This window comes from Chiloscyllium plagiosum, chromosome 17 (assembly GCF_004010195.1).
Source record: "Chiloscyllium plagiosum isolate BGI_BamShark_2017 chromosome 17, ASM401019v2, whole genome shotgun sequence".
Lineage (NCBI taxonomy): Eukaryota > Metazoa > Chordata > Chondrichthyes > Orectolobiformes > Hemiscylliidae > Chiloscyllium > Chiloscyllium plagiosum.
The window spans coordinates 39,356,724-39,371,814 of record NC_057726.1 but is presented as its reverse complement, the minus strand read 5'-3'; the positions used below and the strand labels follow the sequence as shown (position 1 = coordinate 39,371,814).

General features: G+C 38.9%; 1 protein-coding gene across 1 annotated transcript in view; it reads left to right on the top strand.

The window, feature by feature from the left end:
- The window catches only part of itfg1 (integrin alpha FG-GAP repeat containing 1), a 238,056-nt gene extending 227,243 nt beyond the window's left edge, over positions 1 to 10,813 (top strand). The window contains exon 18 of the mRNA XM_043706920.1: positions 10,416 to 10,813. Within this exon, the coding sequence (XP_043562855.1) occupies positions 10,416 to 10,475 (60 nt within the window). The 3' untranslated portion in view covers positions 10,476 to 10,813. The remainder of the gene's footprint in view (positions 1 to 10,415) is intronic.
- The last annotated feature ends 4,278 nt before the right edge of the window (positions 10,814 to 15,091 follow it).

Here is a 15,091-nt window from a genome sequence, read left to right as displayed (position 1 = left end):
AAAGGGCCATATTGGATAATTACTCCAGTTTGAAAAATGGGCTTCCAGTAGCGACTGAAAAAAACATTGAGATTGGCAATTAAAGCATTAGTTACTTGTACAAGTCCATGTGGCAGTGTCTACTACTCTTAAGTCAGCCAGAAACCTAAATGACAAGTAGTACTTATGTGTAACCATCACTACTTGACTTTTAATTGCAACAGGGGAGCTGTTAGTAAAATAAAGATTAGCTCTGTCAATGCTGCAGATATGGTTAATGATAAACATCTGAAATGGTTACTGATCAATTCCAGTCATTCTGCTGTAACGTGCATTTCTTCAATGTGAATTGGCTATAACGCGATTAAAGAATTTAGACCTTTATTTGTAGAATGCAAACTTTCCTTACTTGTATTGGTTATAACATGATTTCTGTCCCATTGGTTTAAATGGTGCTGCTGTTAAGCGCTTTTCTTGGAATGTGCGATGGCACAGGAATGGAACTACTCTGTTATATCAGAACAGACTGTACTGTCAGGTTGGCAAGTAGCACACTATACCAACTAGCACATTTCACCCCACCACATAAAGAAAGATTCTGGGAACTCTGTAGCAAAGCCCAGGACATTCAGATTTTGTGACCAAGGCATTCAGATTTTGTGCAAGCACCACATTAAATGAATAAGACCAGATGAAAGCTGTACAAGTGATTAGGCTTCTAACTAACTGAAGAAAATATGTTTGTATATATTTTGTAAAGTTTGCTTTATTCTCAATTGCTTTGTTTTTATCATACACTTGAGTTAGTGGAAACCCATTTACAGTGAGGATGCAGTTTTTGGAAATATGTACCAAATATGTGGACCCCAGCACCTGTATTTCCCAGTTATAGTTACCCAGAGAAGGTAGATAGTAGAGCCAGTAGAGTTGATCACGTTATGGGTGGATAGACTGGGTAGAAACCATTAGGTTTTACGATTGTGGTCGATGTATTGTCAAATTTATTGAATCAGATTTCATAAATGTGCTATAGTAAAGCTTGACTATATGATCTCTTGCTCAATAGTCCAATACCACAACAATTAAATTACTATTCCCTTAATGACTTTGATATTTGTGCATAATCATATACATAACTAAAAGCTTACCTTGATCACAAAGATACACAGGATTGCTATACACTCGTGATTGAGTAGCTAAACCTGCTCAGTTAAATATCTGATTGTTTGTGCAGTTCTTTTAAATCCTAAATTCAATCCTGCCAAAGTTTCTGCTCTGATTACAATCTAGAGATATTGGCTCATATCCCATATTGGCTGAGTACAGAATTGATCAAAAAGACTGAAGATGATCACTATTTAGGCACATTTGAGTGACTACTTGAAACTGGGTACTGAAAAATCACTGCCCATTTCAAATCTTAGGAGAAAAAAAACAATTTACTTTCCAAATGCTAGAATATGGTTTGTTGCTAGTCTGATTATGTAATCTGCTCTTGCACACAATGCAGTGATAATAGACTGCATATTCCTTGTAGAAGCAGAGTTCTTCAGAGCATTTAAAAAACATCTCTTCACAAACAAGGCAGATGAATATTATTAAAACCAGTGGCCTTTATTCACTTAACTAACAGCCCATATTTGCAAACAAATTTATTCAATGACTCCTGTTAATTGGCTTACTAAATATCAGTTTATGTGCGTCATGTTTTCGACTATTTCAGTTTTGCTTCTTTTCAGTGCAGTCACTTAAAAACAATACTATAATGATGCATTGGTTTTGAACTGCCAGAAAACATTTCTGATTGGTGGGATGTTTGATCCCAACAGCAAAGTTTGATCTGGCAAGTTGGTCAATAATCTATATTTTCCCTTTATCACTTAAATGAGACAATGCTTAACCTTCCAGCCAGCCTAAAGGGCTTTCTCATTTTGTGAGTTTGGCTTGCATATACGAAATGGGTAATGAGGAAAGATTGTTTGGAGCTATTCTGGATGTGAGTTGTTAAAGCTGTATTGTTGGCTTTTAGAATGCTACAAATGAGACTTTTAAAACAGGTGTTCCACTAAGTACTGTTCTATGTGTTTACTTGAAGGCAGAAAAAAAAGGCATGGTATACATGTTTTCCTGAATGAGACATCAACTGCCTGTATCCATTCTTCGGCAATTTTATGTCCAGTGAAGCAGTAACAAAGTTGTGCCATTTCCTAGAATCTATCCTGTAAACAACTTCTCTGCAAGATGTACTGTAGCAATTTGCCAGAGCTGATTCAACAACACCTGCCAAACACCCAACCTTTAACATCTGGAAGAAGAGCAGTAGATACATGGAAATATCACCATCTGCAGGTCACAAACCATATATGTCACAGTTCTTGCACTGAAACTGGGTCAAAATCCTGGAACCCCATCCCTCAAAGCACTGTGGGAATACCTGCACCACGTGAGCTGCAGAGGTTCAAGGGGCCTCACCATTTGGCCTGTCAGTGATGGAAAAACATGCTAGGATTGCCAACAGTACTCACAAACCACATGTTATGATCTCAGCTGATGGTACTATTGGACAAGTCAGATCCCAGAATGGAATCTTGGTGTTTGTATGTTTTTTAAAATTTTATTCCATCTAAATATAGAATGCAGTTTAGAAAAAAAGCAAAACAGCAAATAGTGTTTTCAACTCAATATAATAGAAAAACAGAAAATCATGTAGAAACTCAGCAGCTCTAGCAGCATCTATGAAGAAAGAAACAGAAGTGACATTTTGAGTCCAATATTATTTTTCTTCCAAAGACTAGCTCTAGACTGAAATTTACCCAAAATTAGGCAATTGTCATTTATGGGGTTTCTTTCCATGATCTCTAGAAACTTCCACATATAATTCTTTGCCATAAATCTCATCAATTGTGCATCATACCTCTGTGGTGTAATGCAATGAATCCCCAAACATGACCTGCATGGAAACCTAGTGTGGAGGATAGATTAATGGCCATCAGTGGCTCCAGTGGAAGAAGGCATCGTCTTGCAGGACATCATGACGTGGCTATCTGACCACCACTAACAGAGTAGAGCACCATTGTCCTTCTGTAATCTACACTGCATTCCACGGCTCTCCTGCACCTTCACTTCATGTAAACAACTATGCCTGAAAAATGTTGTAAGGCTGGATCACATCCACTGTAGGTTAATACTGATCCTGGCTTTAAGACATATATGTGTTTTTCATCCTGTGGGCAATCTTAGTGCAGGTGCCACAGAGACAACCACAACTTCTGTGTCCGCATCTTGTGTTGTCAATATCAGAAACAAAGCAGCTCCTCAGTAATGCTTTTGCTCAGCAATTGCAACACAAACAAATAACATTGAACCAGCATCTTCAGAATGTTGGCGCTTTGTGTCTGCATCAAAAGGCAAGGTGACAGAAGTACTGTGAACATCTAAGTTCTGAATGAAGCAGCAGTGTGCAAAAAATCTTCAGCATAGGCTGTGACCTTTAGGCACCAAGGGAGCGAGCACTAAGAGAGCAAGCTGAGAGCCCTGAGATGCACATTGCTCCAATCCATGTTCATTCCTGCACACTTAAGAATCTGTCGGCAGTTTACACTGCATGTTGTTGGTGTGCTCCAAGTTGTAGTACTGAAGTGGAGAACTGTACTCTGTGAGTCCAAGATATGCCATGATAATGTGGTGAAGCTGGTGTATGTTCATTACCAACCTCCATGAAATAAGGGTGTGGGTAGGCACAGTGCACAGAATGTTTCCTACAGCACTTGGAAATGATGGCCAAGCTGGAGGCCCACTGGAGCAAGCAGTATGCTGGAGCTGCTTGGTATCCACTCAGATGTTCATGTTGTGAATTACCACCATTTAGTATCTCTCTGCCATATAGAGGAATAACAAATTGCCTAAAAATGAGGCAAGAGAATATAATAATGAAATGTTAATACATGCAAATAGCCCACTCACTAATGAGATTCTCTTCTTATCATTGAAACCTTTGATGTAGAATTTAACTTTTTATCTCAACATCAAGGATCTCATTTTTTTGATCTTGCAGTATTTTACAACTAACTTGTTATAGCCCTAATAACTCAGATGCTGAGAAAATTCCACCCTTTCTTTCTGTCTCCACAAATGCTTCCAGACTTGCTGAGTTTCTCCGGCACTTTCTGTTTTTATTTCCGGTCTCCCTAACACCCACAGCATTTTACATTTATTCAAGTTTTCAAATTATTTCCCAACATCAGTTGTAGAAATTCAAATCCAAACAAAGTACACCACTCTCCACCCTCTGGTCAAATTCGTATAGTTTTACTTAACTGACTCCTGACAGTTTCTTTGCTATGGACTGTAGAAACAATTGAGTTTTTTTTTTTCTAAATTTGCCAACATGATCTGCCTGAAGGTTGTCCACCATCTATAAGGCCCAAGTCAGGAGTTTGATGGAATACTCCCCACTTGCCTCGATGGGTGCAGCTCTAACAACACTCAAAAAGCTTGCTACCATCCAGGAAAAAAAAGCAGTCTGTTTGATTGGTGCCACTTCCACTTGCAAGTTCCCCTCCAAGCTACTCACCATCCTGACTTGGAAATGTATTGCTCTTTCTTCAACATCATTGGGTCAAAATTCTGGAATTCCCTTCCTGAGGGCACTGTGGGTCAACTTCCAGCATGTGGACTTCAGCTGTTCAAGAAGGCAAGCTCACCACCACCTTGTCCAGGGCAACTAGAGATGGGGAATAAATACTGGCACAGCCAGCAACACCCATGTCCCATGCGTGACTGATAACAACTTAAGTAAGCACAAATTAGTACAAAGTGACGCCCTCAAATAGGGACTATTGAAATGCCCAATTGGAAATTATTAAAGGTTTTAGGACCAGGTATTGTCTACAGTGATGAAACACTTGACAGTCACTGATGCTTTCTCCCTGGTGAGACAGACTTGGGATGATATTGTGGCTTTGAGAGGTGTATTTTGTCCTGGGTTTTTGTTTTGAGCCAGGGCAACCAAGCTGTCTCCTCCAAGTCAATAAAGTAAACAGCTTGTGAGCCCTTCAGTTTAAAAAAAAATTAGAACAATGGAAGCAGTATGAATAAGTGGAGTCAGGCTCCCACAGATGCAGGGTTTTAGTTTAGCTTTCAGTTGAAGGGGTTTGGAAGTTGGCTGTGAAAGCTGTTGTACATCGCTCGGCCATAGCAGAAAAGCTGAAGTTCTTTGTCTGCCAGAATGTTTTCTTAATATTCTTTCCTCCAATACTTGAGAAGCATCACATGTGCGACAATTTAGTTCACTGAATTTACCTATGCCAAAGGTGTTTTAATGGGATAAGTTGCTGTTAATAGTTAAATAATCTACTAGTCTGATACATTTTCCAAATGAGTTAGTTACACTAATTCTTTGTTTCATACACCCAGTTAAAACACAAGCAAAAGTGTGTTTTGGTTAAAGCAGATTTGTTTGACCAACCAAATTACATCTGGAACACAGCACCTTACACTTGCCTTTAAATAAGACAAAAGTTCATGCCTAGGCTATCTCCTTGATATATTTGAAGGGCGTTTGACATAGTCCATAACAGACTGAAGAGACTACTTTTGGAGGAGAGCAGGGCTGAATCCTAAAAATGGGAATTAGTAGTTTGAAGTTTTACAAGATTGCTTTGGGAATCACAAAGTCCTTGAAAAGAGCTTTCCCACAAGGATAGAAAGGAAGGGATATGTTGTACATGATTTTCCAATGGTGCATTCTTGAGGGATAGACAATGATTCCATACATTCAGCACATTCCTACAGGCACAGGACCTATTTTAAGGAACTCTTTGATTGAGAAGTAAGCAAAAGATTATGTAATTCAGAAAGTTCAAATAAAGTAATTTAATGTTATCATGAACAGAACACAGACTACGATAGTTGCATTGGAAAAAAAACAATTTGAACACACATGAGGTGAGACATCTAATGGTAAGGTCTTGAGGAGTGTTGCTGAACAAAGAGACCTTGGAATGCAGGTTCATAGTTCCTTGAAAGTGGAGTCACAGATAGATAGGATAGTAAGGCGGCGTTTGGTATGTTTGCCTCCATAAGTCAGTGCGTTGAGTGTAGGAGTTGGAAGGTCATATTTCAGCCATAGAGGACATTGGTTAGGCCAATGTTGGAATGCTGCATGCAATTCTGGTCTCCCTCCTATTCGAAGAATGATGTGAAAATTCAAAGGGTTCAGAAAAGATTAAAAGCAAGTTGCCAGGGTTGGAGGGTTTGAGCTATAGGGAAAGGCTAAGTAAGCTGGGGCTATTTTCTCTTGAGCATTGAAGGCTGAGGGGTGACCTTTTATAAAATCATGAGGGGCATGGATAGGGTATCTCGATAAGGTTTATTCCCCATGGTGAGGGAGGCCAAAACTAGAGGGCATAAATTTACGGTGAGAGGGGAAACATTTAAAAGAGACCTGAGGGGCAACATTTTCATGGTGGAGCATGTATGGAATAAGCTTCCAAAGGAAGTGGTGGAGGAGGCTACAATTACAACATTTAAAAGGTATCTGGACAGGTATATGAATAGTAATCCTTTAGAGGGATATGGACCAAATACTGGCAAATGGAACTAGATTTATTTAGTATATCTATGTCAGCGTGGACAAGTTGGACCGAAGGGTGTGTTTCTGTGCTGCACATCTGTATGATCTCTTCCACAACTCTGAGAACTCTGAAGCTTTCCTAATTATAATAACCTGCATGTTTCTAACCAAATTCTCTTGAATTGGAAATTTCACAACTAAACTTTTCTTCTGAGGTGACTGTTTTCCTGAGCTGACCTCTACTTCTGTAAGGAGAGAAAACTGAACTTATTTCTGAGCCCAGTCAGGTTTCCTCCTAACTACCCCAAAACCTTTCACTCTTTGGTTTCTAAACTAAAATCAATCATTGATTATTTTGAATTGAAAGCAAGTTAATAACCTTCAATGTTTAGTCTAGCTGTCATGAAAAGTTAACCATAAAAACATTTTATTCCATTAACACTCCAGGAGTTTGTGTTCACCCTGCTGTTTGACACCGAATGGATAAGGTCACTGTTCAAGTAGAACTCTGACGTTTTTTTTAAAAAAAAGAACACTCACAAATGTAATCAACACCCATATGCCACTATCTTGAAATCCAAACACTAAAAATATTATCTATAAATCACATGTCTGAATGAATGTTTAAAAGTCATTAATGAGCATGAAGTATGTAATTAAGCAACACCTCTAATACTTTGAAAGATCCAAGAGTATAGTATAGCTACAGAATCTCCAAGATCATTTTTATTTGCTGCCTGGCATACAAATTCCTGATAAACTATGCAGAAGTGCACAGACATGAATACTCCCAGGAATGCTGCTCGATTATGGCCACTATAAATTAACTATAACCATCACACTAACCTTCTAACTGTTTGTATTCAGCTAGCAATGTTAACATGCCACCGAGTTCCAAACCTCCACCAAGTGAGTTTTATTCCTTCATGACTACCAATACAAACTTCAGTCCCTTCCTGAAACTGTCAATCGATTCTATTTGGTGGACATATTTCTGCTGCTACGTTAGTCAAGTTAAGCAATGCTTATTTTAGTCCCAATAAGTCTTAACGGTACTTGAGAAACCTCTATCATGATTGAAGAGGTAATATATGTTCAGGTGCTGACTGAAAAGTAACTCAAACCTACGTGATATACTTCATGTTTTCTGATTGACTATATGCCTATGAGAATGAATAAACAGAAAGAGGAAATATCAGAAAAGGACAGTACAAATGTTGAACATGAGTGAGAGCTTTTGTTTAAATCTTACTCACTCATTGCATTTTCTCATGGTCCATGATTTCTTCAAACGTACTTCAAGGGAAGATTAGCTCTAAGATCTTCCTGAATTTTCTATTACAATTTGTCTACTAGTTTGTGTTGCCAATATTTTTAAGATATTTGAAATTTGACGAATAGCTCCAGTGACACCAAGTGCTCATGCAGTCAGATTTTATAAGAATCAGGAGAGAAATAGGCCACTTGTCCCCTCAAGTTACCGCCACCATTTAATAAGATTGTAGCTCATTTGATTATTCCATATTCTCACCTACTTCCAATAATCTGTCACCATATTTCTATCAAGAATCTATCTACCTTTGCCTTAAAAATATTCCAAGTATCTGCTTCCATTGCCTTTTGAGGAAGCAGCAAGTTCCAAAGACACAGCCACTGTCAGAAGAAAATCTCTTCATGCCTGTCTCATCTGAGAGTCCTCCTATTTTTGAACAGTGACCTTTATTGGAGGTTTGTTTTGTTGACTTACCTTTACAAATGTAAATGCAGCAAAAGTTCTAGTTTGAAGCTGAAGCTATAACAGTATGGGTTTGATGTGAAGTTAGAAAGTGGTGTTGGGTTGTCTGAGGACTTTGCAAGAGCTCTCATTCAAAACGGGACAGGTTCATAGAAAACATTTCCTCATTTACGTACTTTGGCCCTGTACTTAGTAAACAAACGTGTTGGCTAATATTACTTGGGGTAATTTGGATGGCTTGCAAACGTCATCTTAATATATCAATGATTTAAATAAGGAAGCTAAGTGTAATATCTCCAAGTTTGAAGTATTTCTGCATTCTCCTCACAGTACAACCTCCCATACAACCTGTGCCTTCTGCCTTCTGCAATGTGATTTGAACAAGCTGAATAAGTAGGCAAATGCATGGCAGATGAAATAGAATGTTGATAAATATGAGGTTATCCACTTTGGTAGCAAAAACAAGAAGACAGTTTATTATCTGAATTGTGATAGTTTGAGAAAGGGGGAGGTACAACAAGACTTGAGTGTGATTGTTATCCAGTCTCTGAAAGTAGGCATGCAAGTGCAGCAGGCAATGAAGAAGGTAAATATTATGTGGCCTTCATAGTAAGAGGATTTAAGTACAGGAGCAAGGGATGTCTTGCTGCAATTGTAAAGGGCCTTAATGAGAGCACACCTGGAGTATTGTGTGCAGGTTTGCTTTGTATCTGAGGAAGAATGTTCTGACTATGCAGTAAGGGTTTACCAGACAGATTTCTGGGATGGTAGGACTGGCATTTGATGAGAGACTGGATCAGTTGACACTAAATTCATTGGAGTTTGGAAAATTAGGAGGGATCTCGTCGAAAACTATGAAATTCGAACAGGACAGTCAGGATAGACACAAAATAGATGCTCCTGAGATCTGAAGAGTCCAGCGTCACAACCCAAGGATACAAGGTAGGCAATTTAAGAATGAGATAAGGTGAAATTTCTTCACCAGACTGGTGACCCTGTGGAATTCTCTTCCATGGAAAACAGTTGAGGCCAAATCATTGAATATTTTTAAGAAGGAATTTGCTGTCATTCTTGTGGCTAATGGGATCAAAGAGTATGCAGAAATAGTGCAAACAGGAGTTCTTATTTGGGTGATCAACCATAATCATATTGAATGACGGAGCAGGCTCAAAGGACCAATTGACCTACTCCTGCATCTGTTTTATCTGCTTAATCAACTTCCTCCTGATCCAGCTTATTGTGCCCAGTTTGGATGGATCTCTTCTGGAAGGTGTGCATATCCATGTCAAACCAGGCATCATTCCTTTAGTTCATTCTTTGAAGGAGCAGTTCCAGAGCTGTGTTATTGAATACTGTGGTTCTTTGTCAGCAGTACACCATATTTTTATAAACAGTCCATACTTATTTTGAGCACAAAGCTTTCAACAGACTTATAGCTTCAGTATCAGGATGTAAAATATGCAAAGCATTTTTCTTCCACACCTAGCACAGTGTAATAATAGACTACTATTAAAGTCAACTTTAATGGTCCTATATAATACGGATTGAATATACAGTTTCCAGTAGGCATGAAGGCTCAGAGCAAATCTATTTTTCAGTTGAGTGGCATTAAGATGGCAATTTTATTTTGCAATCTCAAAATAAAGGGAAGTGAAAAGACCCTTACTAATCCATTATTATGTTAGAGTGAATGTATTGTGGTGGTGAGGATATCTTACTGTGCAACTCTGTCTGACTTGGGGTGCATTATATCAACGTTCCAAATGTAGATAAGTAAATGTAATGATTGAATTATCTTGGAACATTTTTTAAATGAAAATTCTGTGTAAAGGAGATGATGCAAATGTAGGTTTTTATTTAACTTAATATGGATGATACAGACTTAGAAAAACAAAGCCAGAAAGTCATCTTTCGTTCATATAATTTTACAATTATTGTTATACTTGACTGACTAAATGTTTTTGATCAAAAGCAACTTTATCTCCTAGTAAAATGTTTACAGAGGAAGTTCAAAGATTTAAAATTAATGAATAATTTGGGCTAAAATGATCTGCCAATATCATGCTGCCCACTTGCAAATATAAACATACTTTTTCCTAATAATGTTCCTTTTACTCTTTATTTCAGAAGGCAGATGACCGAGAGAAACGCCAAGAAGCACACAGATTTCATTTTGATGCCATGTGAAATGCTGTGGTTTCTAAGAGACAAATGCCAAGTGTTAGATCTGAAATATAACTCCTAGCAAAAAAGATGACTGTTTAATGTTGAATTGTACATAGTCTAACTGCTTCCTGGATTTCTTTAGAGGTCCAATTTATGGTTTTTGGGTAGTGATTGCAAAATAACTTGAGCTGTATATTTTGGGGAGTTAAGAAACACTGAAAAATAAATTATGTATTTCATTGTGTCACTGCATGCGTTTTCAAAAGTTTGTTTTCTAAACATGGTGAATCTTTCTGATGTTATTAATGTGGCTCATCAGCTGTGAAATGTCTAAAATAAATGGTCTCTGTGGGAAAATATGCTTAGTATTTCTGATTTTGTAAAAATGAACCATACTATGGTGTCTCGAGTTTCTATTAATTTAAAACAAATATTCCATTTCAAATTGTGCTTTAACCTACCATTGTTTTAGGTGTATTGTTTTAGGTGCGAGATAGCACAGTTATGAGACCAAATGTTTGTGGAATTCTGCTATTTAAATTCCTAGAGTGCAACCTAGTTTGTGACAAGACCGAGGTGCACAGCATGTACATGTAGCTGCATTGCTGAGAATTTTATTTTTAGCAGAATTTGGATGATCTGAGTGATAACTGGCTAACGCAGTATGATTTTAGGATGTGTTTGTATGTTCTTCAAAAAAATATTCTAAAAACTTCAGGGTGTTGATTTGCTTAAATAAAGTAGGCAATGAGAATGATATTTTGTTGACACACATTGGGAAGACTGAAGCCATTGTTTTGTGCTCTGGCTACTTGCAAGTTGGAAACGGACTGTTCACAACTTTGATGTTCAGTTTGATCAACAAAGTTACTTAGCTCAATGTTGAACTCAGTACATTTTCTACTAAAACATTTATCCATCCCTACTCAATTATAGCTGTGCTTCCCATCTAAATATAAAATTCTCATCCATATGTTGGAATCCTTCCATTGACTCTCCCCTCCCAATCCCTTTTTTTTCCTTTCTAGCCTACAACCTTGCCAGAAAACTGTGTTTCTTCATTCAGACCTCTTGTGCATCCCTGATTTCTTTTTGTCCCATCATTGGACATCATGCCTAAGCCTAAAGAAGTGCAATTTTCTGCTTAAAACATTATTCTCCTTCGACATACTACTTATGACCTATCTCATTCACCTAACTTTGGTCACTTGTTCTTCTGTCTCCTGCATGACAGTATCAATTTCTGTTTATTCGTTCATAGAACATGAGTGTCACTGACAAGGCCAGTATTTATTGCCTAAGTCTAACCACCCTTGAGAAGCTCGTCCTGTGATATCTGCAACTACTCATAAATATGCTCCCAGAGTTTTCTTAGGAAGTTCAGGATTTGTTTAAAATGTAGTCAAGGCATGTGAGTGATGCTGGCTGGACCAGTATTTATTGCCCCTACTCAATTATCCAACTAAAGGTGGTGATGAGGTGTGTTCTTGAACCATTGCAGTCCATGAGAAATGGGTGCTGCTGGTAAGTAAATTCACAGATTTTAACCCAGCAACAGGGAAGGTATGGCAATATAGTTCCACACTAGAATATTATGTAACTTGGAGAGGAACTTAATAGTGCTGGTTCTCCCATGTATCTGCTGCTCTTGTCCTTCCAGGTTCACTGGTTTGGAAGGTGCTGCCTAACGAGCCTTGGTGAGTTATTGCAATGCATTTTTTATATTGTTCACGCTGCTATCACTGTGCAATGGTGTTGGAATGAGTGAATATTGAAGATGTTAGATCGGGTACAAATCAAGCGAGTTGCTTTCTTCTGGATGGTGTCAGGTTTAAGTGTTTTTGGAGCTGCATCCATTCAGGCAAGTGCAGAGTATTCCAGACACTCTGATTTGTAAATGATGGACATGTTTTGAGGATGCAGGTGAATTAATTGCTACAGAATTCCCAACCTCTGACCTGAACTTTAGGACAGTATTTATGTGCCACATCCAGTTCATTCCCAAGTCAACAGTAACCTCCAGGATGTTGATAGTGGAGATCCAGTGGTGGTAGTGCCATTGAATGTCAGGGTAATGATTGGTTCTAGTTGATGATCATTGCCTGGCATTTGTGGGTTTTTTTTTCATTCATTCATTCATTCATTCATGGGGCATGGAACATCTGTAGCCAAGCCAGCATTTATTGCCCATCTTTAATTGCCTTGTTGAGAATCAACTACACTGTTGTGGGTCTAGAGCCACATGTAGGTCAGACCTTGCATGCTATGAATGTCACTTATCAGCCAAAGCTAGAATATTGCTATGCTTAAACACAGACTATTTGAGGAATTGCAAGTAGTGTTGAACATTTTGAAATCATTAACAAAAATCCCCACCACTGACTTTGTCATGGATGTAAGGTTGTTGATGAGGCAGCTGACGATGGTTATGCCTGTGACACTACCCTGGGGAACATCTCTCTTCTGGCCCAGTGGTAGTGTCCCTATCTCTGAGCTAGGAGGCCCGGATTCAACATCTGTCTGCTCCGCAGGTGTGTAATAGCATCACTGAACAGATTAGTTAGAAATATCTACAGCAGAGCTCTTTTCGCTGAGTGGTAATGACCCTACCTTGGAAGTAGGGGTCTAGGTTCAAGTCCCACCAACTCCAGAAGAGTGTAACAAAATATCTGGACAGTTTGATTAGAGTATATCTACCCTGAGGACCATTTGCTGTATTCTCCTGTGGCTGAGATAATTGAACTTCAGGAACTACAGCCATCCTACTTTGTGCTGGGTATGACGCCAACCAGTGGAGGGTTTTATCCAATTCCTGTTAACTCCAGTTCATGGAGCTCCCCAGTCACATGCTGCCTCAATTTCAAGAGCTATCACCTTCACGTATCCTCTTGAGTTTAACTCTTTTGTCTGTACGTCAACCCAAACTGTAATAAGGCCAGGAGCTGAGTGTACCTGGCGGAACCCAAACTAACCACAAATAAATGTATTATTGTTGACTGTGCAGCACAGTCAGTAACACCTGTCATTTTGTGAATTATATGAAAGCGCATTGATAGAGTGCTAAATGGACAGGTTATATTTGTCCAGTTTTTTGTGATGTGTCTGCTGTAGGAATATTGATGTTTGAGGTAAAGTTTTTTTTCCAATTTATTGGTTCCCTTGCCATCGTCCACACTAGTCTAGGAGCTACGTCCTTTTAGGACTAAGCCAGCTCGATCAGCAGTGGTGCCACCAAGCCACTCTTGACACTAGACACTGAAATCCCTATCCAGATTATGTTCTGTGCCCTGGCCAGCCTTGATGCATCCTCCAAGTGTTGTTAAACATGGAGGTGAACTGATTCATTACGGGGGTGGGGGGAGGCATGGTAGTAAATAATCAGCCAAAGATTCCCATGTCCATTTTATTTTGCTTCCTGCCATGAGACTTCATGAGGTTCAGAGGTAATGCTGAAGATTCCCAAAGTAACATCCTCCTGACTGTATATGCTGTGCCTCTCTGCTAGCTCTGTCCTGCTAATGGGTCAACACATATTTAGGAACTGTGATGTCGGTATCTGGGACACAGTCACACTCGTGGAGTTGTCTTAAATAAAATTATAGCTTAGATTTTGGCACAAGTCCCCAGACTAAGAAGGACTATTCAGAGTGTTACAGGGCTCAGTGTGTGTCATGTTAATTTCAGGTGTCTTGTTGGATTCTGCTTGATTTAATGCCTTCAATCAAACTTTGTCGCAATTAATTATAGCTGCTGGCTTGCTCGGCTATTTTAGTGTCAGCCGCTTTGCCTGGATCTGGAGTCACATGAGGGGAACTTGGTGCTGGCAATGTTCCCACTTCTCCCTTTGTCCTGAGTGGTAGTCCTGTAAATAGAATGCTAGCCTGCTGTTGCAGTGCTGCTGTTAGCTGGTGTACCCTGCATTAAAGAGTGCTGGATGAGGTGCAAATCAAACAAGATGTTTTGTGCCACTTATTCAGTGTTGGAGCTGTACTCGACCAAGTGGAGAGCACTCCACCACACTGAAAACAAAATAAAATGTTGGAAATCACAGAGGGTCAGACAGCATCGGTGGAGAGAGAGCAAGCTGACTTTTCGAATCTCGGGTATTGTTTTCAGTAATGGACCACACCCATGACTTCTTCCTTGTAGTTGGTGCAAAACGTTTTTGGGAGGGTTGGGTCAAGAGGTGAGTTACTTAACGCAATATATCCAGTTTAACGTTCTACAAAACAGTTTTTTTTCTACGTGAAAACGCTATATAGAAAATCATAATTGGCTATTTTTGTTGGTCATGTCACCATGCATTAAACTTATGGCAGAGTAAAACTCGGAAACTGTTCTTTCGGAAGCAGAGATTCTATTATTATTACCGTTGTAAATAATTATTACCCTTGTATATAATACTTTCCCTGGTTTGTGCTGTTTGGAGATAAACCCATTCGACATAGATTTGTCCACTCATCCTTTTCCCGCAATGTTTCTCATCTATGGATCTCTAGTAATTTTGTGCATCCGTGTTGAAGGAGCATTTTTCTCAGACTGAATATAGAATTTCAGGCAAAACAACAAACAGAGCAGCCCATGTGATTGGAAACTCGTTTCCTTTACTGTATTTTCACGTTAACTGATCATTTCAG